Below are 27,378 nucleotides of genomic sequence, written 5' to 3' on the forward strand. Positions count from 1 at the left end.
CCCAGAGCCCTCCGGGGATTGGGCAGTATATCAAATTAAATAAATAAATAAATAATAATAATAGATTTGAGTCCAGCAGCACCTTAGAGACCAAGAAGATTTCCAAACTTTCAAGAGTCAAAATGTTACCGCGATTTGCCAGGTAACAATAAGTGATTTCAGCTCAGCAACTTAATGAGGCACAGGAAGCAGGCGTTCTTCAAAGCAAAAGGATTTTATTGCAGGTGGTGGTCACAGCTCGGTCAGGAGAGAATCGCGCCCTTTCAACGCAGTGCAAGAACTTTTATTCCCAACCTTCAAAAGGGGGCAAAGGGGAGGTGAGGGGGCGAGTCCCTCACCCAAAACACCAATCATGAAACAAAACAGTTTACAAACCAGATACAGTTACACTTTTCTGAATGGGAAACCCAAATCTCGCTGTCAGGCGTCTTCCTGCGGGATCTCGCAATGGTTCTGAATGGAAAGCAGATAGCGTCTATTGTCCGCGAAATCCAGATGGGCTTACCGCCACACCCAGCTATCTCCTATCAGGTGGCTGCACCTTTCAGTGATGCCCTAAGGCCTTGCTTTGCTGTAACAAAAGGAAAGTTCAAACTGTCCACTGGTGGTTCCTGCACGTCTTCCAACGGCTGGGTGACCCTTGGGTGCTGGCAGCAGATTCGATTTGTAAATCCAAAGAGGGTCATTTTCCTTATCAAAGGGTCGGCTGGGCTTTGGTCTGAGCTGCATTCCAGAGCCAACTTCCTTGTCCCTTAATATCAGACCTTAACTGGCTATTGCTTTTACTATCAGACACAAATTTCAAAAATAACATTTCTAACTTACATATTAGGGAAACTTTAAAGGATAACACATGTACTTATACTTATAGGTAAGACTTCACAACTACTAATTGGCATGGCTTTCTTAAATCTAACAATAACAAAAACCTTAAGCTAACTGAAGAACCTAACTAACACTAAGCTGCAGGCACATCCTAATTTCAACTTAAAAGGGGCATTTATTACATCGTAAATGACACAAACGCAAGGGAAACCATATAGCATTGGCACAATCATACATATACATTCTTTCTGAGCCTTATGAAGGCTTCTGAACCACGCAAGTCTCCGCATCTGGGCATGGAGCCAGTGTAGCCAGGCAACCTGACTTCAGGAAAATATTTTGTTTATTTTCCTGGCGGTAACAAAAACTCCCCTTGTTGCATACGAGGATTCCAACTCATACCTCACCAGGGGAGATTTGACTCTTGAAAGTTTGGAAATCTTCTTGGTCTCTAAGGTGCTGCTGGATTGGAATCCATGCTTTTCATGTCCCTGTTCGGAATCTTTCCAATGAATTCTCCCACAGACATTAATATTAAACACAGGTGACTTTCATTGCCTTCAGTGTGTCTGAAACTCGGCAACCTCAGTGTGGTTGGGGAATACTGTAGGCCCCCTGAGTTTTGTCCGGTTTGGATGGAAAACCAAAAAGGTACAAATCCAAGGAAAAGGTGTCGTCCCTTGAAGCAAACAGGAAATTACAACAAAGCAGAATTATGAAAATGAAACAATACTGAAAGAAACAATCATGAAACCAATCCCAATGATGAGACCATCCCATGTGGAATAAATAAGGATTAATAACAACTCCCATGCACACATCTAGCCACCATAGATATCTGGAAGGGGTCACTGCTATCGTTAGGAAAATTGCAGTCTAGCCCTGTTCATTCAGGGCTCACCTGTTCTTCTGGGACCCCCTTTGAGGGCTTAGCTTCCTCAGCCAGCCTCAGATAGAGATCTCACCTTCCAGGTGGATTATTATAGCTCATCACCAGATTACAGAGATCCGTTAAGAGAAGAGAAAATGGATGTTTTGGAGGGCTGACTCCATGGCATTGTACTGAAGAAGAAGAAGAAGAAGAAGAAGAAGAAGAAGAAGAAGAAGAAGACCCCCCCTTTCTCTCCTGCAGGAGACTCAAAGGGGCTGACAATCTCCTTGCCCTTCCCCCCTCACAACAAACACCCCCTGTGAGGTAGGTGGGGCTGAGAGAGCTCCAAGAAGCTGTGACTAGCTCAAGGTCACCCAGCTGGCATGTGTGGGAGTGCACAGGCTAATCTGAATTCCCCAGAGAAGCCTCCACAGCTCAGGCGGCAGAGCGGGGAATCAAACCCAGTTCCTCCAGATTAGATACACGAGCTTTTAACCTCCTATGCCACTGCTATGCCACTGAGGTCCCGATCCTCCGCAGGCTCAGCTTGGAGCTGGTAGCCCTACTCCCTGTCACACACTGATGGCCCATGGGGTCCTGACCACCATGGTCTCAGAAGAGTGTGGAAGTGCAGAATTGTGCTGGCTAACCCAGGGCCCAGCTTCTTGGCAGGCTGAGATACATTGCTGATGTTCACCTGGCCTAGAGGCTTTCTTCTTGTTTATTTTACTTCTGAAGAATCACAGCGTCATAGAGTTGGATGAGGCCCACAGCCCATCTAGCCCAACCCTCTGCTCAATGCAGGATCAGACCTCGAACATTTGGCAACTGGGTTAATAACCTAAAGTAGGAAGATGTCAGATCCCCAATGATTGAAACAACACACTGTAGAGAACAGAGGTTTATTCATCCTGAGGACAGCTTTGAAAAGCCAGAATTGGCTTTTCCTGCGTGAACAGCAGTAATATCTTCCCCCCCCCCCCCCCCCCCCGTTAACAGTGCAAGGAAATATGTAGACCAGTGGTGGCGAACCTTTGGCACTCCAGATGTTATGGACTACAATTCCCATCAGCCAATTGGCCATGCTGGCAGGGGCTGATGGGAATTGTAGTCCATAACATCTGGAGTGCCAAAGGTTCGCCACCACGGAATAAGAGCAAGAGACCGTGAGAGTTGGCCTTGACCAGCACCTGCCGGTAGAAACAGTTAGAAACAGTCACACAATTCATTCCCCATCCCCCCAAAGCCCAGAACAACATGCTGCTCCCAGTACCTGTAACCCCCATGCTCAGAATGGGTTGACCCAGAAGAGGGGTGGAGACTCAAAGCAGCAAGAGGCTGCAGAGCTCATGTAGTTTGGAGGAGACGAGGCTACCAGACTCGGACCTTGGTTGTATAAGCCCTGAACACCTTGTTAAGGTAAACTGCAATGTTGTTGGGAATTACTGGGAAGGGAGTTGTTTATTTTTGCTATGTTGTAAATGTTGGAGTTTATTGTTTCAGGGTTTCTTTTTGTGTTTGTAATGGGTGAGAGTTCTCCTGGAAACCTTCACCATGTTGAATCCTGTTCACCAAGCCCTGGGAGTCTTCAGGAGCCAACCCACTTGCAAAGAAGAATTGGACTTGGCAGTATCAGTAGACTGTAACTAGAAGGACTTGAAAATGCAACCTGAACAGGACCTTGTAGTGTGATGTTAAATGTTGATGTTTAATGTTATGTGTTAAGAAAGTAAACCATTTTGTTTTTAAAAATTGTTGTTGCAAACTCATTCCAAGTTCTGCCCCACAGAACCCACAGTTAGAGGTTACACACCCATTAGGCATCCTGACAGAGGGTCACCAGTAGGAGGCCTGCTGTCCACTCTGAGGTGCCCCATTGTGACATATCTAGATGCAGTTTCCTTGGTCTCAGCAGCGCTCCATGCAAGCACGTTTGACTGCTCTTTCATTTCATCCATTTGAAGGCAGCAGCGTGCCAAAATATAGGCTAGCCCCTGTTCCACGTAGTCTCCCCAAACTAAAAAGACTTGTCTCAGTCTAGCCACCCAGAGCCCACTTGGGCAGGAGGGAAGTTAATCAAAATATAAATATATATATATACATACAAATTTCTATTTGTGGGTTTAATGGAAGGCATACTTGGTGGCAACAAATTTAAGCTTCAAACTTATTCCATCCCATTTTGCATAGCATAGCACCACAGCCGCAATGTTTAGTTTTCAGTATGGTTTAGTTTAAGTACACGAACTGAGATCCACATGCAACCGATAACAGTTTGCTCTTGCAGCTGAACCAACGTTGCCCTATGGCTACCAATCTTGATCCTCCTTGATCTGAGGTTGCAAATGCCTTAGCAGACCAGGTGCTCAGGAGCAGCAGAAGGCCATTGCTTTCACCTCCTGCAGGTGAGCTCCCCAAGGCACCTGGTGGGCCACTGCGAGTAGCAGAGTGCTGGACTAGATGGACTCTGGTCTGATCCAGCAGGCCAGTTCTTATGTTCTTATGTTCTTAAACCAGGGGTCTGTTTGGCCATGCTGGCAGGGGCTGATGGGAATTGTAGTCCATGAACATCTGGAGAGCCACAGGTTGCAGACCCCTGCCCTAAACTGAAACGTCGACTGAGTTGATTCAGACTTCCTGGAGAGAAATACTATCCCTGTTTCTGATCATATCTATCTTCCAAAACAGCGTTCTCCAGATAGCTTTCCGAATTGGCTTGGATTTGATACTATATATGATGGGATTCAAAGCAGGGGGCACGATGAGGTAGACGTCGGCAACCACAGTGCTCACAATAGGTGGGGCATTCTTGCCAAATCGGTGAATGATGGACAGGGCGATCATGGGGATGAAGAAAATGAATACGACCGAGATGTGGGAGACGCAGGTGTTCAGCGTCTTCCAACACTTTCCTTTGACCCCCAGGCTCGCAATGGTCCTGACAATCAGGGCGTAAGAGAGCACAATGAAGATGAAATCAATGCCCACCGTAGAGAAGATGACCACTAAGCCGTACAGGACGTTCACAGTGATGTCTTCTGCACAGGCCAACTTCATCACATCTGGGTGGACGCAAAAGGAGTGAGAGAGGCGGTTGTTGGGGCAGTACGACAGCCTCTTGAGTAAGAACGGGATCGGCAGGAGGGAGACGGCTGCTCTGACCAACATGGCCAGGCCGATCTTGACGACGGTGGCCCTGGTCAGGATGGCTTTGTACCTCAGCGGCCGCGAGATGGCGACAAAGCGGTCGAAGGCCATGGCCAACAGCACAGAGGACTCCAGCACGGAGAAGATGTGGATGAAATACATCTGGGCGAGGCAGGCATCGAATCCGATGGCCCGGATGTCAAACCAGAAGATGCCCAGGGTCGTGGGGAGGGTGCACATGGCCATGGCCAGATCCACAACGGCCAGCATGGACAGGAAGTGGTGCATCGGCTCACGGAGGCTCGACGTCCTCTTGATGATGAAGAGGATGGTGCAGTTGCCCGAGAAAGCAACCAGGTAAAACGAGCAGAAGAGGATGGAGAGCAACCTGTGGTGGAGCCGGCCCATTCCGGGAATTCCGATCATGAGGAGAACTGAAGGCTGGTAGAAAGAAAGGTTGGTCACCACTGCGCCCTCCTGGGGAGGCTCCATCCTGTCTCAGGTGCCGCATGACCTAGAAATAAGAGAAAACCAACACTATGTGATCATGGGGTCCCCTGGTAGTCACACTGAGGCCCAGTCATGCGCAGATGTGCAGAGTGTGGCAAAATCTGGCTACTGGTGTAGAAATTTGAACCTAGTTCTGTATTATTATTTTTAAGAGCCTCTTGAAGGGCCTCTTAAAAACCTTTTAAGTCCTTTTGAAAGGGCCTTCATAGGCAGGAGACCCTGGAACAGGTCAACAAGCTCAGAGGTGGGATCTAGCAGGTTCTCACCAGTTCCCGAAAGGGGGTTACTAATTATTTGTGTGTGCCGAGAGGGGGTTGCTCATTGGGTCTGCTTTTCCGTTAGAAATCCCATTAGGTCCAAAAATCATAAAGCCCTGTTGTTTCCTATGTGGCTGGTTAGCGAAGGTAGAAAATGGGACAATTCTCCTTGTTGGGCTGTTTTAAAAACATGTTTTAATATGGTCAAGTTCCTGGTTTAAGGAAAGTCTCCTTTTGATTTCTAGAAACAAAATTAAGTATTTGAAAGTATGAAGTATTTGACAGGCAGACAATTAGAGGAGAAGTAGTTGTTTCTGTTGGCAGTAGACGATAGGACTTGCTATAATGAGTTCAAATTATGGACAGAAAGATACCAGCTGGAAATTAGGAACTTTTTTTCAGTAAGAGTTTTTTACAATAACAGAGAAATTATTAATGCCCCGCCCCCAGAATGCCCGGCCACGCCCCCATCGTGCCCCGCCCAGCCCCATTGGTGCTATGCCACTGTTTGAATCCCACCACCATGGGAACCTGTTACTAAAATTTTTGGATCCCACCACTGAACAAGTTGTTGTGATGGACCTAAAGAAAACAGAATATAGAAGGAGAAGAATTCCCATCCCAAGTTCTGAGTTAGATTTGTTTCAAAAGCTCTGAAGTGATCCTACAGTTTGGGGAAGTCTAAAGGGGAAAAGGAATTGAGTGAATACTCCATTCATTCCAGATTTCATTCCAGGACGTGGGACAAATTGTTTGAAGGCGGGACTGTCCCGCCAAAAGCGGGACGTCTGGTCAGCCTGCACTAGCTCCCCAAGATATTCATGAATGCTGCTCTGCTCTATGCCTTGGAAAGATGGTGGACTAGTTTGTCTTCATGTTTAAGGGTAGGGGTGTTACCAAGTTTCATAACAAATCTAGTCCGTTTCCATGGACCGCATTTCTCATGTGACTTTTCATAACATTTGCCGCAAAAACTGAGATCTGGTTTTTCCATCAATGGCATAAAATGAATGAATGAAAATGGGAAGTTTGCCAAAGAAAACAAGCAGGGCAGAAATGGCCTCCCTGACAACGCGGGAAGGAAAAAACAAACCAGTCATCCGTGTACATCTCTATTTAGGGCCTGCAAGAGGAATTCATGACCTCTGGCCAAGAGTCTGCTGGATTTATTTTTGTGTTGGCTTCAATCGGTCTTCTCTTTTACCCAGGCTTAGTTCCATGAAAATGTCATCTGTTATTAAATACTGCATCCTTGCCTTGGGTCATGAGCTGGGGGAAATTAGCCTTGAACTCTAGCACTGGAAGCCACAATCATGGCCACTGGGACAGCTCTAGCCAATGAAGTAAACAGACTTTTATTTGAGAACCAGCTAACCTCAGATGACCATTGGGGGGGGATTAGGGGAGAGCCCTGTGGTTGAGCTAACTAACAGGGGTCTGCAACCTGCGGCTCTCCAGATGTTCATGGACTACAAATCCCATCAGCCCCTGCCAGCATGGCCAATTGGGTCTGCAACCTGGGCCTGCAACCTGCGGCTCTCCAGATGTTCATGGACTACAAATCCCATCAGCCTCTGTCAGCATGGCCAATTGGCGGGTGGGATTTGTAGTCCATGAACATCTGGAGAGCCGCAGGTTGCAGACCCCTGAGCTAACACAATAAGGAGCCTTCAGGAGGAACAACGGACCCAACACAGCACAAGCTGAGAGATGACAGAGGGAGATGAATGCAGAGCAGAGCCGGTGCTGGAGCAACACACCAGTCTTTAGGGACTCACAAACAATCCTTCCGTGCAACAGCTTAGATGGACATCTCCTTGTAAACAGGGCAGCGTTATCAGTGATGTGTGTGTGCGTGTAAAGTCTAAGTCACAGCCGATTTATGGGGACACTGTAAGAGTCAAGAGACATTCAGTGGTCACCGTACTTTTCCACATGCACACACATTAAGAGCTTAGGTTTCAACATGTTTCAGGCCGGATTCAACTGGTTGTGGCGGGTTTTCCGGGGGGCTGTGTGGCCGTGGTCTGGTGGATCTTGTTCCTAACCTTTCACCTGCATCTGTGCCTGGCATCCCTTCAGAGGTGTATCACAGAGGGGAGCGTGTAACAGTTTCTTCCACCTGCTTATGGAAGTGGCTGGGTACCCCCCTCCCTTGGGGGCAGCAGGGGTGGCAGAGTTTGAGCACAACCAGGAATCAATTTTTCAAAAAAAAATTCCATGCCTCTCAGCTGGCAAGTTTGGAAAGCAGAGCTGCGTCTGGATTCTGTTTGCTTTCAGAACAAGGCATCTCTGACTGGGTTTGGAGGCTTTGGAGAGGAACTGCCATGGGAATTATCCTCCCCCCCGCCCCCGGCAGGGTTTCATTCCCATGACTTGTGAGCTGATACAAAGCAGGTGTAGCTTTAGCACTCTCTGATGCACCAGTCAAATTTCTGCCTGTGAGTTAGAATTCTTTCAGTATCCCTTTTGTTGCTGACCACCTTGGGGAGAGCACAAAGTTAGGTATAGTTAGCGTTAGGTTAGTTAGTTCAGTTTGTTTCATATAGTCTTATCACTCAGTTTCCAAAACCCCGACGTTTATGTTCCATGAATCATTAGCCTGCAATATCAACCACGCTCACCACGATGAATCGTGTTCATTGGAACCCCATTCCACATATTGGACTACTCACCGCAGCTGTGACTCCAACATAAGAACATAAGAACATAAGAACAAGCCAGCTGGATCAAATCAGAGTCCATCTAGTCCAGCTCTCTGCTGCTCACAGTGGCCCACCAGGTGCCTTTGGGAGCTCACCTGCAGGACGTGAAAGCAATGGCCTTCTGCGGCTGTTGCTCCCGAGCACCTGGTCTGCTAAGGCATTTGCAATCTCAGATCAAGGAGGATCAAGATTGGTATCCATAAATCGACTTCTCTTCCATAAATCTGTCCAAGCCCTTTTTAAAGCTATCCAGGTGAGTGGCCATCACCACCTCCTGTGGCAGCATATTCCAAACACCAATCCCACGTTGCGTGAAGAAGTGTTTCCTTTTATTAGTCCTAATTCTTCCCCCCAGCATTTTCAATGGATGCCCCCTGGTTCTAGTATTGTGAGAAAGAGAGAACAATGTCTCTCTGTCAACATTTTCTACCCCAGGCATAATTTTATAGACTTCAATCATATCCCCCCTCAGACGCCTCCTCTCCAAACTAAAGAGTCCCAAACGCTGCAGCCTCTCCTCATAAGGAAGGTGCTCCAGTCCCAACATTAACTATGTATGTAAGTGCCTTGAGGTCACAACTGACTTATAGTGACCCCAGCAAGGGGCTTTCAAAGGCAAGTGAGATGCAGAGGTGGTTTGTCATGACCTCTCTCTGCAGAGCCTTCCATGGCGACCTCCCTTCCACCTACTGAACCTGCCTAGCAACTGAGATCTTAGGAGATTGGGCGATACCACACCAGCCCCCGTATCTCAACACAAGGCCAGCTGTTCCCATTATGCTATGCACTTAGTTATTTGAACCATCCCAGAAACAGACTGCAGGCATCTCTGTATCCCATCACTGATCTGACCCCATATCCTGTATGAACACAAGACACCCTTTGTCCACGGAGGGGCCACTGGAGTCTTCTCCGTTCTCCCACGCCCAGAAACAAGAGTTATTGAGAGCTTAAGAACATAAGAACTAGCCTGCTGGATCAGACCAGAGTCCATCTAGTCCAGCTCTCTGCTACTCGCAGTGGCCCGCCAGGTGCCTTTGGGAGCTCACATGCAGGAGGTGAAAGCAATGGCCTTCTGCGGCTGTTGCTCCCGAGCACCTGGTCTGTTAAGGCATTTGCAATCTCAGATCAAAGAGGATCAAGATTGGTAGCCATAGATTGACTTCTCCTCCATAAATCTGTCCAAGCCCTTTTTAAAGCTATCGAGGTTAGTGGCCACCTCATGTGGCAGCATATTCCAAACACCAATCACACGTTTCCTTTTATCAGTCCTAATTCTTCCCCCCAGCATTTTCAATGAATGCCCCCTGGTTCTAGTACATTTTGCTACATTGAACTGCATTTGCCATTTCTTAGCCCACTCACCTAATTTATCAAGGTCCGCTTGGAGCTCTTCGCAATCCTTTGTGGTTCTCACCACCCTACATAATTTGGTATCATCTGCAAACTTGGCCACCACGCTACCCACCCCTACTTCCAGGTCATTTATGAATAGGTTAAAGAGCACTGGTCCCAAAACGGATCCTTGGGGGACACCACTCCCGACATCTCTCCATTGTGAGAACTTCCCATTCATACCTTTAGGAGAACATCGCCACATTTCCTCTGCCCCTACTCGGGCTTTACTCCACTCCAAACAATTGTGCTGCCAGAGGTGTAACTTTGGCTGCAGGAGTCACCACAACCAACAAGGGATCCTGGAAAACATCTTTGGGGCACCCTCCCCCGCACGGCCCTAAGGGGTGGTTGGCATTTGGGCCCTGTCCCCCGTCTCTTTCATCTACTTACTGATCTCCCTCCTCTGGCATCTTGAGCAGGGGTGCGTCCCGCGTAATGATCCAGAGAGCTACCGGTTCCCAGGCTGGGGGGAAGGTTTTGATTCGGCGGCATCCAGAAAAGGCCCTGCTTTGCTGTCCCGGTTCAGCCAATCAGGGGAAAGGAGCCGTGGGATGCCGTGCAGAATAAATTAACTTTTTCCATTTCTGCCTCGCTCTTGGCAGGGTCGCTCTTCCACTCGTCCGTCGCTGGGCGAACTGTTTATCGTTCCCTTTGATTTATGAGTGGCCGAGCAGCTGGCAAGCTGGAGATACAAATAACTTTATTGTGAGAACCTGCCCGGAAGATAAACAGCTGGCTGGAACCAGAAAGTTTCTTGCTGTTTGCTGAGATAACGGAGCTTCTGCCCAAATGGCTCGGCTGCCTCAATTAAAACATTTCACGGTCAATTTCTTAGTGAAAAATAGCCGCATCCACCTAGATGGAAAATGTGTGTTTCTTTACACGTTGATCGGCTCTGCATCCCAGGCAGCAAGATGTAGAGCCAGAACATCTGGAGACGGCAACCTGTCCCACATCTGTCTACCTCCCATTAAGAAGCGCTGAGCTGACCTGCCCTGCCCTCTGTGGGCCTTTCCTCACTTACCTTAAGCCCCGCGCTACTTGAGGGAAAGGAAGTAAGCGAGGGTCCCCGGCTTACTCCCACTGAGAGGGGAACACCCTGCGCACTGTAGCCCCGCGGGTCGTGGGGACACCTGGGCGTGCGCCTGGGATGCTGCACGCTAAGAGCAGCGCGCGGCATAGGGAGCATCCAAGAAAGTGGGGAAAGGCTCTGTGAACCAACTTTGCCTCCAGAGCAAAGATCCTGGGGCAACCTTCAGAAAATGGCGGCAGGGAGAATCCCTTCAGCGGCACACAACATTTTGGGCATCAGCTACTGATGAAACCAGTGGTGGGATTCAAATAATTTAACAACCGGTTGTTTACAAGCACCATTTGAACAACCGGATCTGCCGAAGTGGTGCGAACCGGCTGAATCCCACCACTGGAGGAAACTCACCTGAGAGCAAAGCAGTCAGGCAGGAAACATAAGATGCCTCCTCTTGAGCTCTGCATTCTGCACAGACAGACGTCTTGCAGGTGGCTTAGGAGGAGCAGCAGTGGCGTAGGAGGTTAAGAGCTCGTGTATCTAATCTGGAGGAACCGGGTTTGAGTCCCCGCTCTGCCGCCTGAGCTGTGGAGGCTCATCTGGGGAATTCAGATTAGCCTGTGCACTCCCACACACGCCAGCTGGGTGACCTTGGAGCTAATCCTGGCAGCTTCTCCGGAGCTCTCTCAAGCCCACCCACCTCTCACTGGGAGTGGTGATTGTTGTGAGGGGGGAAGGGCAAGGAGATTGTCAGCCCCTTTGAGTCTCCTGCAGGAGAGAAAGGGGGGATATACATCCAAACTCTTCTTCTCTTCTTCTTCTTCTTAGGGGGGAAAGGGGCAGCAGAAGGCTGGATTGATTGTTATTATTATTGTTTATAATTTACTTTGTTTATAACCATTCCCCCGCCCGCCCCCCACCACCAAAGGAACCAGTGTGGTGCAGTGGTTAAGAGCAGGTGCACTCTAATCTGGAGGGACTGGTTTTGATCCCCCTCTCTGCTGCTTGAGCTGTGGAGGCTTATCTGAGGAACCAGATTAGCTTGTGCACTCCAACAGATGCCAGCTAGTCATCCTTCTTCTGAGCTCTCTCAGCCCCACCCACCTCACAGGGTGTTTGTTATGGAGGGGGAGGGAAAGGAGATTGTAAGCCCCTTTGAGTCTCCTTACAGGAGAGAAAGAGGGGGATATAAATCCAAACTCCTCCTCCTCCTCCTCCTCCTCCTCCTCCTCCTCCTCTTCTTTAAGCATAAGCATTTTATTGTCATTGTGCACGCACAACGAAATTTACAGCAGCATTCCTCGATGCACACAATTTCAGACTCATACCCCATCCTCACTTTCCCCTTCCTCCACCCATCCCTACACAGCCCCAAACACATCAACACGAAGCCACGGAGTTTAGCATAGCCACAGCTCTAGAGTAGGAGCTGTCTCTAAGCCTCTTTGTCCTAGTTTTGATAGACCTGTATCATCATCATCATCATCATCATCATCATCATCATCATCATCATCATCATCATCATCATCATCATCATCATCATCATCATCATCTTCTTCTTCTTCTTCTTCTTCTTTTTCTTCTTCTTCTTCTTCTTCTTCTTCTTCTTCTTCTTTTTCTTCTTCTTCTTCTTCTTCTTCATCATCATCATCATCATCATCCTCACCACAATAGGGATTGAAGTTGCTTCTGCCATTCTCCCCTTCTCCATTTCATCCTCACAACAACCCTGTGAGGTAGGCTAGGCTGAGAGTGTGTGACTGGCCTGAATCTCCCTTCCAGATCCCACCCCCCACCTACTGTGCCAGAACAGCTGCTTTGGAAGGGGGCCTCTGTGGCATTATCCGCAGTCCCCTCTCCAAACCCCGCCCTCTTTGGGCTCTGTTGGCAGTGAAGGACTCTATGCTGCCTCCTGCCTGAATGGCAGAGGGGGGCTGATCAGTACGTCTGTGTCAGGAGTGGCACCTGCCCCCACCCGACCACAGACAAGGAGGCACCAAGATGCACGTCTGGGCTGAGGGGGGCGGTCTTGCTGGGGCCAGGGTGCGAATGCTGACCTTCTATGTACCCCCACCTGTAATATGTTAATGGGCTTTTGTTCTGTTTCTTATGCACTTGGTCACGTATATAACTAGGCTAACCCTACTTGAGATTCCGGAAGAGAGGAGGGAGGAATGGAGGCCGCGGGCGCAGCCTGGCAGGAGACTGTTGCTTTGGCCGTGGGATACTTGTCTTTGAAAACAAAGTTTTTCCACACCTCGTTGTTCTCACAATCTATGGTATAGATGTCAAACTCGCGGCCCTCCAGATGTTATGGACTACAGTTCCCATCATCCCCTGCCAGCATCATGCTGGCATGGGATGATGGGAACTGTAGTCCATAACATCTGGAGGGCCACGAGTTTGACACCTGTGATCTATGGGAAGGTGGGAGGAGAGAATCCAGGGGAGTCAAAGGGGGATATGTATGACTAGAGCCAGGATTGGCAGAGCTGCCTTTCTGAAGCCGCCTGTTGCCAACCCAACAAAGGCTTCTGATTCTACATCTAGAGTCTGCTTATTGATCGTTGGTGCAAAGCCTGACAGTCAAAGAGCCAGAGGGGCCAAGACCCTCCCTGCTTCTCCCCCACTCTCCACCATTTTTCACCGTGTGTGCAGAGAGATGCAGACAGCAGCACCCCCGCCCCCCATCCAGCTAGTTACACTAGAATAGAGAATCTATGGCTCGTTCCGCACATGCAGAATAATGCACTTTCAAACTGCTTTCAGTGCTCTTTGAAGCTGTGCGGAATGGCAAAATCCACTTGCAAACAGTTGTGAAAGTGGTTTGAAAACGCATTATTCTGCGTGTGCGGAAGGGGCCTATCTCTCCACTTTTCTATCCAGAGCAGAGTTCATGAATGAAGACTCCTCTAATCAGTTAGGAACTATGCACTGGCTCTGAGCCCCCGCTGTGGCCACTGTGCATCATGCGTGCGTTCCTGGTCAGCTCTGCCGCGCTTTGACTCTCTGCGCACTCTGCTGTCATGAAAAGGTATCTCTTACCACAGAGAGAAAGACCAACAGGTTCCACTCCGCAAATCTCCAGCTGTTTCCCAAGCCAGGGCTGGCAACCCCATCCACAAGACGCCAGAATGGGGGTGGGCATACACACCAGAAAGGGAAAAGAGCCCCCCTCCCCCTCCCCACTGCTGCTCCACACATGTCTGTTTGCTTTTGGAGCAGAGTTCTGTGGGGAGTGCACAAGGTTGGTTGGCGGTTGCCCGGCGCTCCCTCGCCTCAGCAGCAGGGCCCAGAGGAGTTTCCCTTCGCTGTCCCGGCCTCTATATACCAGCCTCCTTCCTCTTGCTCACTTGAGCTGCTGGAAGATTTCTCAGACACCTGGAAGGGAGAAACTCAATGGGAGCTGGAAACCGATTGCTCAGCCGCAAGGTAAGGGGGAAGGTGCTGACCTCTTTGGACTAGCGATTGCGCAAATCTGGGCTTTGCCTTTCTGCAGCGTGGTGTAGTGGTTAGAATGTCATGCTGGGATCTGGGAGGCTCTGCCGTGCAAGCGTTCAGGGGGGCCTCGGGCCAGTCACAGGCTCTCAGCCCAACCTACCTCGTCAGGCTGTTGTGAGGACAAAATGGCAGGAAAGGGAAAGGATGTAATCTTCTTACTCGGGCAGAAGGTTGAGTATAAATGAAGGAAATTACAAAATAGGTGATCGGACAGAAGATTTTTAAAAAGTGTTGCCTGAGCCCCCTGAATCTGTCTCAAGAAGGTTATGGGAGATAGAAAATGCTGAGAAATGCAGAAGACGTTTAATAGCAATGTGGTGCCCAGAAGGTAAAAGCATCGTTTCCTGTCCCCCCTCCTTGGCCTCTAACTAAACTGGTTCTCAGTTGAAGAACAAATGTATGGAGGTCAGATTTTTGGAGGAGAAGTCGATTTATGGCTCCCACTCTTGATCCTCCTTGATCTGAGATTGCAAATGCCTTAGCAGACCAGGTGCTCAGGAGCAGCAGCAGCAGCAGAAGGCCATTGCTTTCACCTCCTGCCTGTGAGCTCCCAAAGGCACCTGGTGGGCCACTGCGAGTAGCAGAGAGCTGGACTAGATGGACTCTGGTCTGATCCAGCTGGCTCTTTCTTATGTTCTTATGTTCTTAAGAAGCACTGAGGAAAATCAGTTCCCTCTGTCAGAGGGGAGACAAAAGCTCATTCAGTGGTTCTGTGTATGGAAAACTATTCTGAACTCCTACTGGCCTGTCAATAGAACTATGTGGCAGTCTCTGGAGAACCGGGTTTGAATCTCCCACTCCTTCACATATGTATCAGACTCCAATCTGGAGACAGGGTTTTGAATGCCCCACTCCTCCATACAGGTAGCGGGAGCTTGCTCCAGTGAACCAGATGTGTTTCGGCACTCCTACATTCCTACTGGGTGATCTTGGGCCAGTCACAGTTCTCTCAGGACTCTCTCAGCCCCACCTGCCTCACAAGGTGTCTGTTGCAGGAGAGGAAGGGAAAGGAGTTTGTAAACTGGTTCTGGTGGGTTTTCTGGGCTGTGTGGCCATGGTCTGGTGGATTTTGTTCCTAACGTTCCGCCTGCATCTGTGGCTGGCATCTTCAGAGGTGTATCACAGAGGGAAGTCTGTTACACACTGTGTCTAAACGTTAGGAACAAAATCCACCAGACCACAGCCACACAGCCTGGAAAACCCACCAGAACCAGTTGAATCTGGCCCTGAAAGCCTTCGACAATAGTTTGTAAGCTGTTTTTGAAACTCCTTGTGGTTGAGAAAAGCAGGGCATAAAAACGCTCGCTTTTTTGTTTTTCTTAAGATATTTCATTTTTACTCAGTAAAATCACAGAAAGAATGCATGTATGTATATTTGTTTAAACAGTCATTTAGATCAAAACATAGTTATAAACAGTCAAATGTTATACATATAACAAAATATAATATTAAAAATCCAAACCAAAGAAGCTTAAAAAAGCATTTCACCAACCATGGATAAAAATTTACATAGGGAATCCCAATTTAAAAGGTCTACAATAAATATTATGAGCATTGATTTCTATCAGCCTGCTGGACTGTTACGAATTCTCACTGCAGCCGTGCACAATTTAGCAGCATTCACAGGAGTTCTCAACACTTCAGAGCTTCTTAATTCGCACAAAATCAGTTTGGCCTGGGAACTTATTTAACACTGGAGAGATCAGTTTACTATGTCTGGCATTATAAATTAGGCAATATAATACAAGTGTCCCAGTGTTTCTATAAACATGTTAAGAAATAAAGAAAATTTTCCCACACTTGGATTAATGCCCCATATTTGAACATCACATCGTCATTTTTAATTCACTTGAACAGCGCCGAGGGTATTTTCCCACTCCAGTAATTGATCTAGCTTTTCCTCTTGTTGGAAATAACATTCAATGGACCAACAATTCCTTGTGGGAAAAGGGTGTCTGAACCCAAATGCTTTATTGGTTCTTGTCCCAGTGACAACAGCAGAACAACGCTTGTGTATTTTCTACTCAAAGGAGCAGCAGTGGCGTAGGAGGTTAAGAGCTCATGTATCTAATCTGGAGGAACCGGGTTTGATTCCCAGCTCTGCCGCTTGAGCTGTGGAGGCTTCTCTGGGGAATTCAGATTAGCCTGTGCATTCCCACACACGCCAGCTGGGTGACCTTGGGCTAGTCACAGCTTCTCGGAGTTCTCTCAGCCCCACCTACCTCACAGGGTGTTTGTTGTGAGGGGAGAAGGGCAAGGAGATTGTCAGCCCCTTTGAGTCTCCTACAGGAGAGAAAGGGGGGATATAAATCCAAACTCTTCTTCTTCTTCTTCTTCTTCTCAAATAACCAATTCTCTTTCCCCTATTTTTAGTGCCCAGTAGTGGAAAGTCCGTGGTGGCACACCTGGGGAGGGGAAGTTTGTGTTTTGTCAGTCCTGACCTATAAATGTCTCTCACCTTCAAATCCTTTCCGAAGAGCTCAGGGTAGCACATAATTCTATGCTTCTCTTCACATTTTGTCTTCACGACTACCCTGTGGGGTAGGCTAAGCTGAGCGAGAGCAACTGCCCCAAAATCTGTGAGTGAGGATTTGGACCTGGTCCCTCTCATTACTAGTCTGACACGCTAAGTGGTCCGTCCATCACACCGGCTCTTTGATCAGTTTAAATAGAAATTCGTCCAGCTGTTTTGTATGCCCACCAATGCAAACCGCCATCACCAACGGGAGGGATCTCGATTTCTAGGAGTTCATAGGAGAGGCCCGGCTCTGCTGGAGATCTCGGAGATCTGGAACTTGCACTAGACCAGGGGTCGGGAACCTTTTCCCCTCAAAGAGCCATTTGGCTCACCCTCCCCTGCTTTCACCCCTGGCTCCCCGCCCCCCCTCGCTCCCCCATACGCCCACTTGCTGTCTCGCAGCCCCACATACCTGGAACCCGAGCGTGGAATGGAGACGGCCCGGCTCGGCCTGGCCGGCCGCCGGGCGAGGGAAGCGCCCGCCCTGCTCCCTGCAGGGCGGGTGAAGAGGATCCCGGCGGCTCGGCCTGGCCGGCCGCCGGGCAAGGGAAGCGCCCGCCCTGCTCCCGGCAGGGCGGGTGAAGAGGATCCCGGCGGCTCGGCTCATGGAGCCGCATGGGGAACAATGGTGAGGAAGAGCCGCATCGCGGCCTCCCTTGAAACCCACCGGAGTTCCCGAACCTGCACTGGGTATTACTGAGGATTGCCTGCTCTGGATTGGGAAATTGCTGGAGAGGGCTGGATTTGGGGTGACCTCAGCAGAGTGTAAACGCCACCCAGCCCATGTTCCAAAGCAGCTATTTGGTCCAGTCAGTCTTTGCTACAGTCACAGAAAAGCATAAGGTAAATAAAATAAAGGATAAAACACATTATAGTGTGAAACATATTAAAACAATGCTTCATGTTTGCCTTGTGTGCGCTGCCAATGGATAGGAGCCCACTCCTTTCTGATGGAGGAGAGAAGAAAGGCACGCTGCATTTTTATCTCAGGGGGTCAGAGAACAGCTTCCACCTCTCTTGACATCTGTCTGTGACATTGTACGGTGCCCCACCGGTTTCTTTGACATTGAATATATCGTTTGTCTTCCCCTTCCAGAAGCGCAGAACAACGCATACCGGACAGCAGCATGTCGCTCACTAATGGAACTCGTGACGGCTTCGCTTTTATCTTGGTGGGTTTGCCTGGCATGGAAGCGGCCCAGTTTTGGTTGGCCTTCCCCTTGTGTGCCATGTACCTGGTGGCCGTTGTGGGCAACTGTGCCGTCATCTATGCTGTTAAAACAGACCCGGCACTCCATGCGCCCGTGTACTTCTTCCTCTGCATGCTGTCGGCTGTAGACGTTCTGCTTTCTACTTGCACAATGCCCAAAATCCTGTCTTTCTTTTGGTTTGACGCCAGGGAGATTGGCTACAACGCTTGCCTCGCCCAGATGTTCTTCATCCATGCCCTTTCAGGAGCTGAGTCCACCGTCCTCTTGGGCATGGCTGTGGACCGTTACGTGGCCATTTGCCACCCTCTGCGGCACTCTGCCGTCCTCACCAACTCCATGACAGCAAAGATTGGCTTTGTGGCAGTAGCGAGAGGAGCCCTCTTCTTCCTCCCTCTTCCGTTGCTGATCAACCGCCTGCCGTTGTGTGGTTCCAGGGTGCTCACACACTCCTACTGCGTCCACCAAGATGTAATGCACCTGGCTTGTGGCGACAGAATGCCAAACGTTGCCTATGGATTGACCGCCATCCTTGCAGTGATGGGCCTGGATTCACTGCTCATCTTCCTGACCTACGCAGTGATCATGAAGACCGTCCTGCAGCTGCCCTCTAGACAAGAACAGCTGAAGGCATCTGGGACCTGCCTGGCCCACGTCTGTGTCGTCCTGGCCTTCTACGTGCCCCTGATCGGGCTCTCTGTGCTGCACCGGTTCGGGAGGGACTTGCCCACGGCCTAGTTCACATCACAGCAGTGGCGTCCACCACCACACTCCTGGAGTACCCCGATTGCTCCAACCCCCCCCTTATCTATGCGGCCAGGACCAAAGAGCTACGGAGAAGGGCCCTGAAGCCAGTGCGGAGGAGCTGAGCCAGATGCTGCTTCTGTAACCCCCATGCTCAGAATGGGTTGACCCAGGAAGGGGTGGAGACTCAAAGCAGCAGGAGGCTGCAGAGCTCATGTAGTTGGAGGAGACGAGGCTACCAGACTCGGACCTTGGTTTGTATAAGCCCTTAACACCTTGTTAAGGTAACTGCAATGTTGTTGGGAACTACTGGGAAGGTAGTTGTTTGTTTTTGCTATGTTGTAAATGTTGGAGTTTATTGTTTCAGGGTTTTTTGTGTTTGTAATGGGTGAGAGTTCTCCTGGAAACCTTCATCATGTTGAATCCTGTTCACCAAGCCCTGGGAGTCTTCAGGAGCCAACCCACTTGCAAAGAAGAATTGGCAGTATCAGTAGACTGTGAATATAAGGACTTGAAAATGCAACCTGAACAGCACCTTGAAGTGTGATGTTAAATGTTGATGTTATATGTTAAGAAAATAAACCATTTTGTTTTTTTAAAAAAATTGTTGTTGCAAACTCATTCCAAGTTCTGCCCCAAAGAACCCACAGATAGAGGTTACACTTCCACCCAGGGATGATTCCTTGTTCTGCTTTCATTGCAAATGCTCAGACACTGGAAGCAGCAGCAATGGCCTCCACGTGGGCCTTCTCCGTTGGTGTCCCCAACATGTGGAATGGCCTGCTGGGAAGGCCAGGAAGGCTCCTGCAAACTATGCCGAGTTAAATTAGCCACGAGAGCTTTTTGCATAGGAAACAGGGCTGCTCCGTCACATTATGATTCAGGTAGAATCGCATGAAGCTGCCTTCGGCTGAACTGTCCTCCCACCCCTGGTCCATCAAAGCCGGTCTTGTGGTTGTGGTGGGTTTTCCGGGGGGCTGTGTGGCCGTGGTCTGGTGGATCTTGTTCAGAATTTGAGATTTAAAAGAAAACAGCAGATTGAATTTTTTTAAAAAAATATTTTTCGATTTATAACCCGCCCTTCCCCGCAGGGCTCAGGATGGTGAACAACAACAATAAAAGTACAAAAGCACAACGGTCACGAAAGCATAAACAGCATAAAAACATTAACAGTAGATGGTAACAACCCGGCCTCTTATGCGTCCCTGGGAGGCCACTGAACAACGAAAGTAATTCAGTTCATACCCAGCTGGCCAGATGTAAAAGACTGGTGGAACAGCTCCATTTTACAGGCTCTGCGGAAACAATTTAAGTCCCGCGAGGCCCTGATTTCACGGAGGGGGGGGGGGGCTGTTCCACCAGATGGAGGCCAGGGCCGTAAAGGCCCTCGTGGTGGCCAGTCGGATATCTTTTGGGCCAGAGTCCGCCAGCAGATTTTCCTCAAATGAGTGGAGGGATCTTGACGGGCAACAAGGGGAGAGGCAGTCCCACAGAATGTTTGTAATGACATTCTGTGTAATTGATAAATTGTTCCATTTTAAATAGATGCATAAATAGATTAGAATTCAACCATGAGATAGCAGGAAGGCATTATTTGGATTATTTATAGTGTATAGTTAATTCTCTTGGTTGAAACTAATTATTGTATAGGGTATGTTTTTTTCTTATTATTATTAGTATTTTTCTTCGGTATTTCACATTTCTGTTTGTATTGATGTAATAGTAGTGTGAAAGTGTATACGTTTTTGGTATGCTGAGAAAATTTAAAAATTACATTAACAAGTCCACTGGACAGACAACAAAACCAAGAAGGATTCTTTAAAAAATGTCCAAAGGAGGCAGGCGATGGCAAACCACTCACTACACAGAAGCAGGGGATGGCAAACTACTTCTGCTTATTGCTTGCCTTGACTTGGAGGCCCTGGCTACCTCCATCTTATTAGCTACCAAAAGCTTAGCAACATCAGCCCTAGTTAGTATTTGGATGGGAGACCAGAAAAGAAAACCGGGGCTGCTACGCAGAGGCGAGGAATGGCCACACGCCATTTGATTAACATGTCCTCTATTCCATTATCAAAGTCCTTGATAAAAAATATTGAATAGCACTAGGCCCAGGACAGAACCCTGTGGCACCCCACTAGTCACTTCTCTCCAGGATGAAAATTAGCCATTGATGAGGACTCTTTGAATTCAGTCCGTGAACCAATTATAAATCCATTTAATAGTAGGACTGTCTAGTCCACATTTCACTAGCTTACTTGACAGAATATCACGGGGCACTTTGTCAAAGGCCTCACTAAAAATCAAGGTATGCTACGTCCAAAGCATTCATGTACCAAGCTAGTCACTTTATCAAAAAAAGAGATAAGATTGGTCTGGCATGACTTGTGTTTCAGAAACCCATGCTGACTTTTTGTGATCACAGAATTCCCTTCTAAGTGCTGGAAGACCGCCTGTCTAATGATCTGTTCCAGAATCTTCCCTGGTATTGATGTCAGGCTGACTGGACAGCAAGGACGTAGGTAAAGGGGAAGGGTTTTCTCGGGTTGAAACTCCTCCATTACATGTCCAAAGCTCCACCCTCGTTTGTGTTTTTTTAATTTTTTCCAGTGTTATTTCCATTTTTGGCCTGCAGGAGGCGCAATTTCTAGGCTAGAAACACCAAAACTTCAGGGTATCTTCAGGAGACTCTCCTTCTGATACCACCCAGGTTTTGTGAAGTTTGGTCCATGGGGTCCAAAGTTATGGGCTCCCAAAAGGGGTGCCCCATTCCCCATTGTTTCCAATGGGAGCTAATAGGAGATGAGGCTACACATTTGAGGGTCCATAACTTTGGTCCCCCTGAACCAAACTTCACCAAACCTGGGTTGTATCATCAGGGGAGCCTCCTAAAGATACTCTGAAATGTTGGTGCTGCTAGCTTAACAATTGCACCCCTGACAGCAGGCACCCCCAAAATTTCCCCAGATTCTTCTTTTAAATCCACCCCCTTTGGCATGGATTTAAAGGGAGAATGTGAGGTGCCCAGTTTAAATATTGAAAGTGATGCCGTTTGAGGGTGGGGGATAAACTAGGGACCTCAGATTCTCCCTTTAAGGTGGGTTTAAAAGGAGAATTTGGACTCCCTGGTTTAAACACCATTGAAGGTGATGCTGTTTGGGGGTGGATTCCAGCATCACAGCGGCTGACCATTAGGTGGGAGGGGCACAAACTCAGATTTTGCAACCAGCTCCATTTTCCCTAGCTATGCCTCTGCTCAGAGGGGAGGGCAGAAGGGACTGCCAGCTGCCAGCCCAGCTGGTGGGGGGCAGGGGAGGGCAGGGCGGGGGAGTCTGCTGTTCCTGGCATCGCTGCTTTTATAAGCACTGAGGCCAGGGGCGTGGCTTGGGGTGTGGAACCGCCCCTAGGTGAGGGCGGGGGCATGGCCCCACCTCCTGAACCCCCCCATAAAAAAATCTATACCTACGTCCCTGCTGGACGGTAATTATTAGGGTCCTCCTTTTTCCCCTTTTTGAAGATGAGGATAGCATTAGCCCTCCTCCAGTCCACTGGGACTTCTCCTGTTCTCTAGGAGTTCTCAATGATTATAGCAAGTGGTTCTGAGATTACTTCTGCAAGTTCTTTTAATACCCTGAGATGTAGTTCATCAGGCCCTGGAGATTTGAATTCATTTAAAGTAGCCAGGTGTTCCTGCACTACCTCTTTATTTATTCTGTGCTGAATTTTTCCTACTGTATCTTCTGTTTCATTTTCCCCTGGCTGAGCACTGTTTCCTTTTTGGGAAAAGACTGAGGCAAAGAAGGTGTTGTGTACTTCTGCCTTTTTGAACATAAGAACTAGCCTGTTGGATCAAACCAGAGTCCATCTAGTCCAGCACTCTGCTACTCGCAGTGGCCCACCAGGTGCCTTTGGGAGCTCACATGCAGGATGTGAAAGCAAGGGCCTTCTGCTGCTGCTGCTGCTGCTCCCGAGCACCTGGTCTGCATTGATCCTCAGATCAAAGAGGATCAAGATTGGTAGCCATAAATCGACTCCATAAATCTGTCCAAGCCCCTTTTAAAGCTATCCAGGTGAGTGGCCATCACCACCTCCTGTGGCAGCATATTCCAAACACCAATCACACGTTGCGTGAAGAAGTGTTTCCTTTGATTAGTCCTAATTCTTCCCCCAGCATTTTCAATGGATGCCCCCTGGTTCTACTATTGTGAGAAAGAGAGAAAAGTTTCTCTCTGTCCACATTTTCTACCCCATGCATAATTTTATGGACTTCAATCCTATCCCCCCTCAGGCGATCCTCCTCTCCAAACTAAAGAGTCCCTAACGCGGCAGCCTCCCCTCCCTCATGGAAGATGCTGTAATCCTTCAATCATCCTGGGTGCCCTTCTCTGCACCCTGTGTCCTTGTTGCCCTTCTCTGCACTTTTTCTATCTCTTCAATGTCCATTTTTTTTGAGATGTGGCGTGACCAGAGACTGAACCTGGTACTCCCAAGTGCGGTCGCACTGCTGCTTTATATAAGAACTTATGACAATCCCTTACAGTTTTATTATCCCAATTCTTTTCCTAATGATCCCCAGCATAGAGTTTGCCTTTTTCTGGCTGCCGTACATTGAGTTGGTGACATTCCCATGGAACTGTATCAACTAAGAGGCATTAATCCCCTTTCCTGGTCTGAGACCTTGATAGCTTTTTATTGTAGCGTGTATGTGAAGTTTGGATTTTTGGCCCCTATGTGCATCACTTTACATTTTGCTACATTGAACTGCATTTGCCATTTCTGAGCCCACTCACCTAATTTATCAAGGTTCGCTTGGAGCTCTTCGCAATCCTTTGTGGTTCTCACCACGCTACATAATTTGGTATCATCTGCAAACTTGGCCACCACGCTACCCACCCCTACTTCCAGGTCATTTATGAATAGGTTAAAGAGCACTGGTCCCAAAACGGATCCTTGGGGGACACCACTCCCCACATCTCTCCATTGTGAGAACTTCCCATTTACACCCACTCTTTGTTTCCTGTTCCTCAACCAGTTTTTAATCCATAGGAGGACTTCCCCTCTTATTCCTTCATTGCTGAGTTTTCTCAACAGTCTCTGGTGAGGAACTTTGTCAAAAGCCTTTTGGAAATCCAAGTAAATCCAAGTTCTTCTCCTTTGTGATTGACTCCTCTTTGGTTGGAATAAAACATTCATTTCTCCCTCCTCCTCCTGTCTCCTGCAGACTTTCCTGCCCACCCACCCCCGCCGAACAGGGAGCAGCGCAGCTGGCCGAAGACCCTCCTCGGAGTATCCTGCCCACCAGAGGGGCTTCGTGCTCAACCTCTTGGGGGGGGGGGAGATGAAGGAAACACCCCCCCCGCTCATGCCTGGCCCCCTGGCCGGAGAAGCCCGCTTCCAGGGTCCGCTCCCGGGTCCCAGGGGCACAAGAGGGCCGGTGGGCAGCCAGGGCAGCGCAGGGCGACCCTCCCCGTGCACCCCTGGGGGGCACTCACCTCCTCCCCCGCCTCCCCCCGCCTCCCCCTCCCAGAGCCCGGCTCTCCTCTCGGCAGAGCCCATGCTGGGAGAATGCGTGGCTCAAGCCAGTGAGCCCGGCCAGGAGGTCCTCGGGGGGGGGGGAGGAAGAGGAGGAAGAGGAAGGTCTTTTCCCGACACGCCCCGCGCCCCTCGTGGCTGCCTCCCCCGCTGCTGCCCTTGCCGGGCTCGGGGCCCTCCTCGCAGACTCAGTCAGCCGGGAGGAGAAGCGGGTTCGAGTCCTGCTGCCTCCCTTTGCAGGGGGGGCCAGCGCCTTGCCTGAGGCTGGAAGAAACGGAGGCAGCCTCCGCAGAGGAGGAGGAGGGAGGAAGTCCGAGGAAGGCTGAAGGGGGAGGAGTCCGGTTTCCTAGAGGGGCCTCGAACGAGGAGCGGCGGCCGGGCGGTGCGGCTAGAGCGGCCGGCCGAGGCGCAGGTGAGCAGCCCAGGTAAGAACACCTGTCTGGTCCAAGGGGCCCCCACTGCTTGGAAGAGGGAGGGAGGGAGGGAGGGTGGGGGTCGCCTGCGGGGCCCGCCCTCTTCCCCTCCCCTTGAGCACCCTGACCCCCCCCCCCGCTCTTGGCCTCCGGGGCTCCGGTCAGCCTCTCCTCCTGGGGCCATCGTGGGGGGGCTCCTCTGGGGAGGAGGGGGAGGAGGAGGGGGGGCTGGAAAAGCCCAGCTGGATCAAAAGACCCCCCAATTGAAAAGCTCTGAATGAGCCTCCCGGGCAGGCAGAGCACGGAAAGAGGGAGGCTGGAGGAGGGGTTTGCCAGGAGAGCAGCAAGGCAAAGGGCGCATTCGAAGGACCGACCCCCGAGCCAAAAGCTGCCCCGCAAAGGTCTCCAGCAGCCCCCCCTTCCCCCCCCCCCGACTTGTGCCCTGCTGAGATTCCTCTCCTGCGCAGCTCCTGGAAGGACACGGGGGCCGGCAGACACTTGGGGCCCTTCAGAGTCCCCTGGATGCCAGATCCTTTAACCTCCTTCTATTCCCTGCAGGTGCATCCAGACTCACACACGGGCGGCCTCTAACTCCACACCCGTCACTCTTGGCTTTGCAGGAGGTGACAGACCTGACACGGGCCTTCACAGGTGACTCTGGGCCAGGTGTGAGGTGACAGGTGCCGGTGGAAGGCTCTTTGCAGAGGACAGGAGGATGAGGGGAGAGCCAGACCCGACTGCCCCCGGATCCAGAGGAGGCCCGGATGTCCCCAAGGCTGGGAGCAGAAGGGAACTGTGGGAAGGGAGGATGCAGGAGAGCCCGGGAGACCAGGGCGTCCTCCCTCCAGATGCACGTGGCCAGCACTTCCGGCACTTCTCCTACCGGGAGGCGGAGGGGCCCCGAGAGGTGTGCAGCCGACTCCACCGCCTTTGCTGCCAGTGGCTGGAGCCAGAGAGGCGCAGCAGGAAGGAGATGCTGGACCTGGTGGTGCTGGAGCGCTTCCTGGCCGTCCTGCCCCCGGAGATGCAGAGCTGGGTCAGGGAATGCGGGCCGGAGAGCAGCTCCCAGGCGGTGGCCCTGGCGGAAGGCTTCCTCTTGAGCCAGGCACAGGACAGGGATCAGGACCGGCAGGTGAGGGGGTTTCCTCTGTGTAGTCTTGGGAGTGGGAGGCACAGCATGCGATTCAGGGTACCCTTGGAAGCCACATGGCTGACCCCCACCCCCACCCCTGTTTCTTCTCCCTTTTCTCACCGGCCTCCCCTTTCTTGGATCTCCGCTTCTGTTTCAGGTGCAGGAGGAGACCGCGCAGGGGCCTTTCCATGGAGCAGCTTTTCTTGGTAAGATTGACAGGGGTGACGCTCTTTCTGGGCGGCCTCCTTGGGAGTAGTGGGGGTGCTCTGATGCCCACTGGTCCCGTGTGACAACGATTCTCCACTCCCCCCTTCTCAGTTCAGAAGTTTCATTTGGGAAGTCAAAACTTAGAACCAAATTTGGATCACTGCCAGGCCATTGGACGGACACAGGAAGGGAGTCGAGGACAAGGCAGCCTCCAAACTCAAGCGATGACAAGTAATGTCAAAAAACTGTGGCCATAGTGCAAAAATTGCAAAACATAGTGCCTTGGGCCAACATAAGAGTAACAAAATCATAAGCTTCCCAGAGACCTGATGCTGTAGAAACTTCCAATACTTCTATGTCAAGATTAAAAATACTCATATTTGGCAGTATGTCATCACTGGACTTCCCAATCTTATCAATACGACATTCTGTAATGATCACTATCAATAAAAATTATTATGTATTTATTATTAAGAATACCTATAACATTTTTGTTTATGCTGCACCTTTCTAACGGAATAAATGTAGAATACATAGATTATTTAACCGCTCTTTAGTCAATTAGGAAGCAGGTTGGAAAATATAGCATCAGGCAGGCAGAGGATTACAAGATGTTGTTAAATTCATATTTAACAACAAACATTTATATTAAGACAAAATAATGCGTTTGGGCTGGGACTTTAGACTGGGGGAAAATCCAAATGAAAGCACGCAAATGCTGTAAAGATGATTCCAAAATGGCATCTTTAAATGTCAAGATGGTAACTTTTGGCCCTTCACCAATAGCAATGCCGCCTTTCCCTATCTGTTCTGTCCTTGCCCACCATTACGGGATTTAGTACCTGCGGTTCTGCCGGTGGGTTCAGAATAGCTTGCCGGTTCCTTGAGTTTCAGAGTTCTTCCGAGTTCTGTGAATTCTGGACAAACATCCTGATAGCAGTACTGTCCAGACTGGATTTGTCAAAAGTGTGGAAGCAAAAAATGATCCAGAATAAGGATAGTTGAGCCCATTTGCCAAGACAGGGAGAATCTTGTGTCCCCCGGTGGACCTGAAATACAAAGTCCCAGGAAAACATAAAATGCCACCTAATTACCCTTTTATCCTTCTAGGTGGTGCCCTAAAACCTGCAATCGATCCTTTGCCATCCCTTCCTGGCAAAGCGGCTCCCGTGCAGCCTGATTGGGTAAGTGCAGAACTGTGGATCGGGCCCCTGGTTCGTTACCCTAAGTAGGCGGTCTCTGTTTTAGTTGGAGGAATTAGCTGGAGGCAGAAAGCGAGGGAGGGTAGCGAGGATTGATTACTGACGTATATCAGGAGCTGTCCCTGGTGAGACCTCTTAAATGATCAGGCTGTTGTGCAGTTGAAATGAGTTTCATTAAAGA

General features: G+C 49.7%; 3 protein-coding genes across 7 annotated transcripts in view; 2 read left to right on the forward strand and 1 right to left on the reverse strand.

Annotated features, from left to right (window-relative positions):
- Positions 1 to 4,324: 4,324 nt before the first annotated feature.
- On the reverse strand, positions 4,325 to 5,335 carry LOC125431224 (olfactory receptor 51G2-like). Its single transcript, XM_048493984.1, has one exon. The coding sequence runs from the start codon at positions 5,333 to 5,335 to the stop codon at positions 4,325 to 4,327; it is 1,011 nt and encodes a 336-aa protein (XP_048349941.1).
- A 12,551-nt stretch (positions 5,336 to 17,886) lies between these two features.
- Positions 17,887 to 18,836, forward strand: LOC125431225 (olfactory receptor 51E2-like). The gene is given in 2 exon segments (XM_048493985.1): positions 17,887 to 18,687; positions 18,690 to 18,836. Coding segments are annotated over 2 exon segments (948 nt in total).
- Positions 18,837 to 24,542: 5,706 nt separating this feature from the next.
- The window catches only part of LOC125430585 (zinc finger protein 420-like), a 43,554-nt gene continuing 40,718 nt past the window's right edge, over positions 24,543 to 27,378 (forward strand). Inside the window, exons 1-3 of one of the 5 annotated variants that reach the window (XM_048492578.1) lie at positions 24,543 to 24,668; positions 25,215 to 25,788; positions 25,946 to 25,994. In XM_048492578.1, coding sequence (XP_048348535.1) covers positions 25,372 to 25,788; positions 25,946 to 25,994 — 466 coding nt within the window. In that variant the 5' untranslated portion in view covers positions 24,543 to 24,668; positions 25,215 to 25,371. Of the gene's footprint in view, positions 24,669 to 25,042; positions 25,058 to 25,214; positions 25,789 to 25,945; positions 25,995 to 27,378 lie in introns of those variants that run through there. The other 4 variants (XM_048492581.1, XM_048492579.1, XM_048492580.1 and 1 more) reach the window with 4 other exon arrangements.

This window comes from Sphaerodactylus townsendi, linkage group LG04 (assembly GCF_021028975.2).
Source record: "Sphaerodactylus townsendi isolate TG3544 linkage group LG04, MPM_Stown_v2.3, whole genome shotgun sequence".
Classification (NCBI taxonomy): Eukaryota; Metazoa; Chordata; class Lepidosauria; order Squamata; family Sphaerodactylidae; genus Sphaerodactylus; species Sphaerodactylus townsendi.

What these genes read in the sequence shown, in the direction of transcription:
- LOC125431224 (XM_048493984.1), bottom strand. Translation starts at nt 5,335, where the DNA reads ATGGAGCCTCCCCAGGAGGGCGCAGTGGTGACCAACCTTTCTTTCTAC.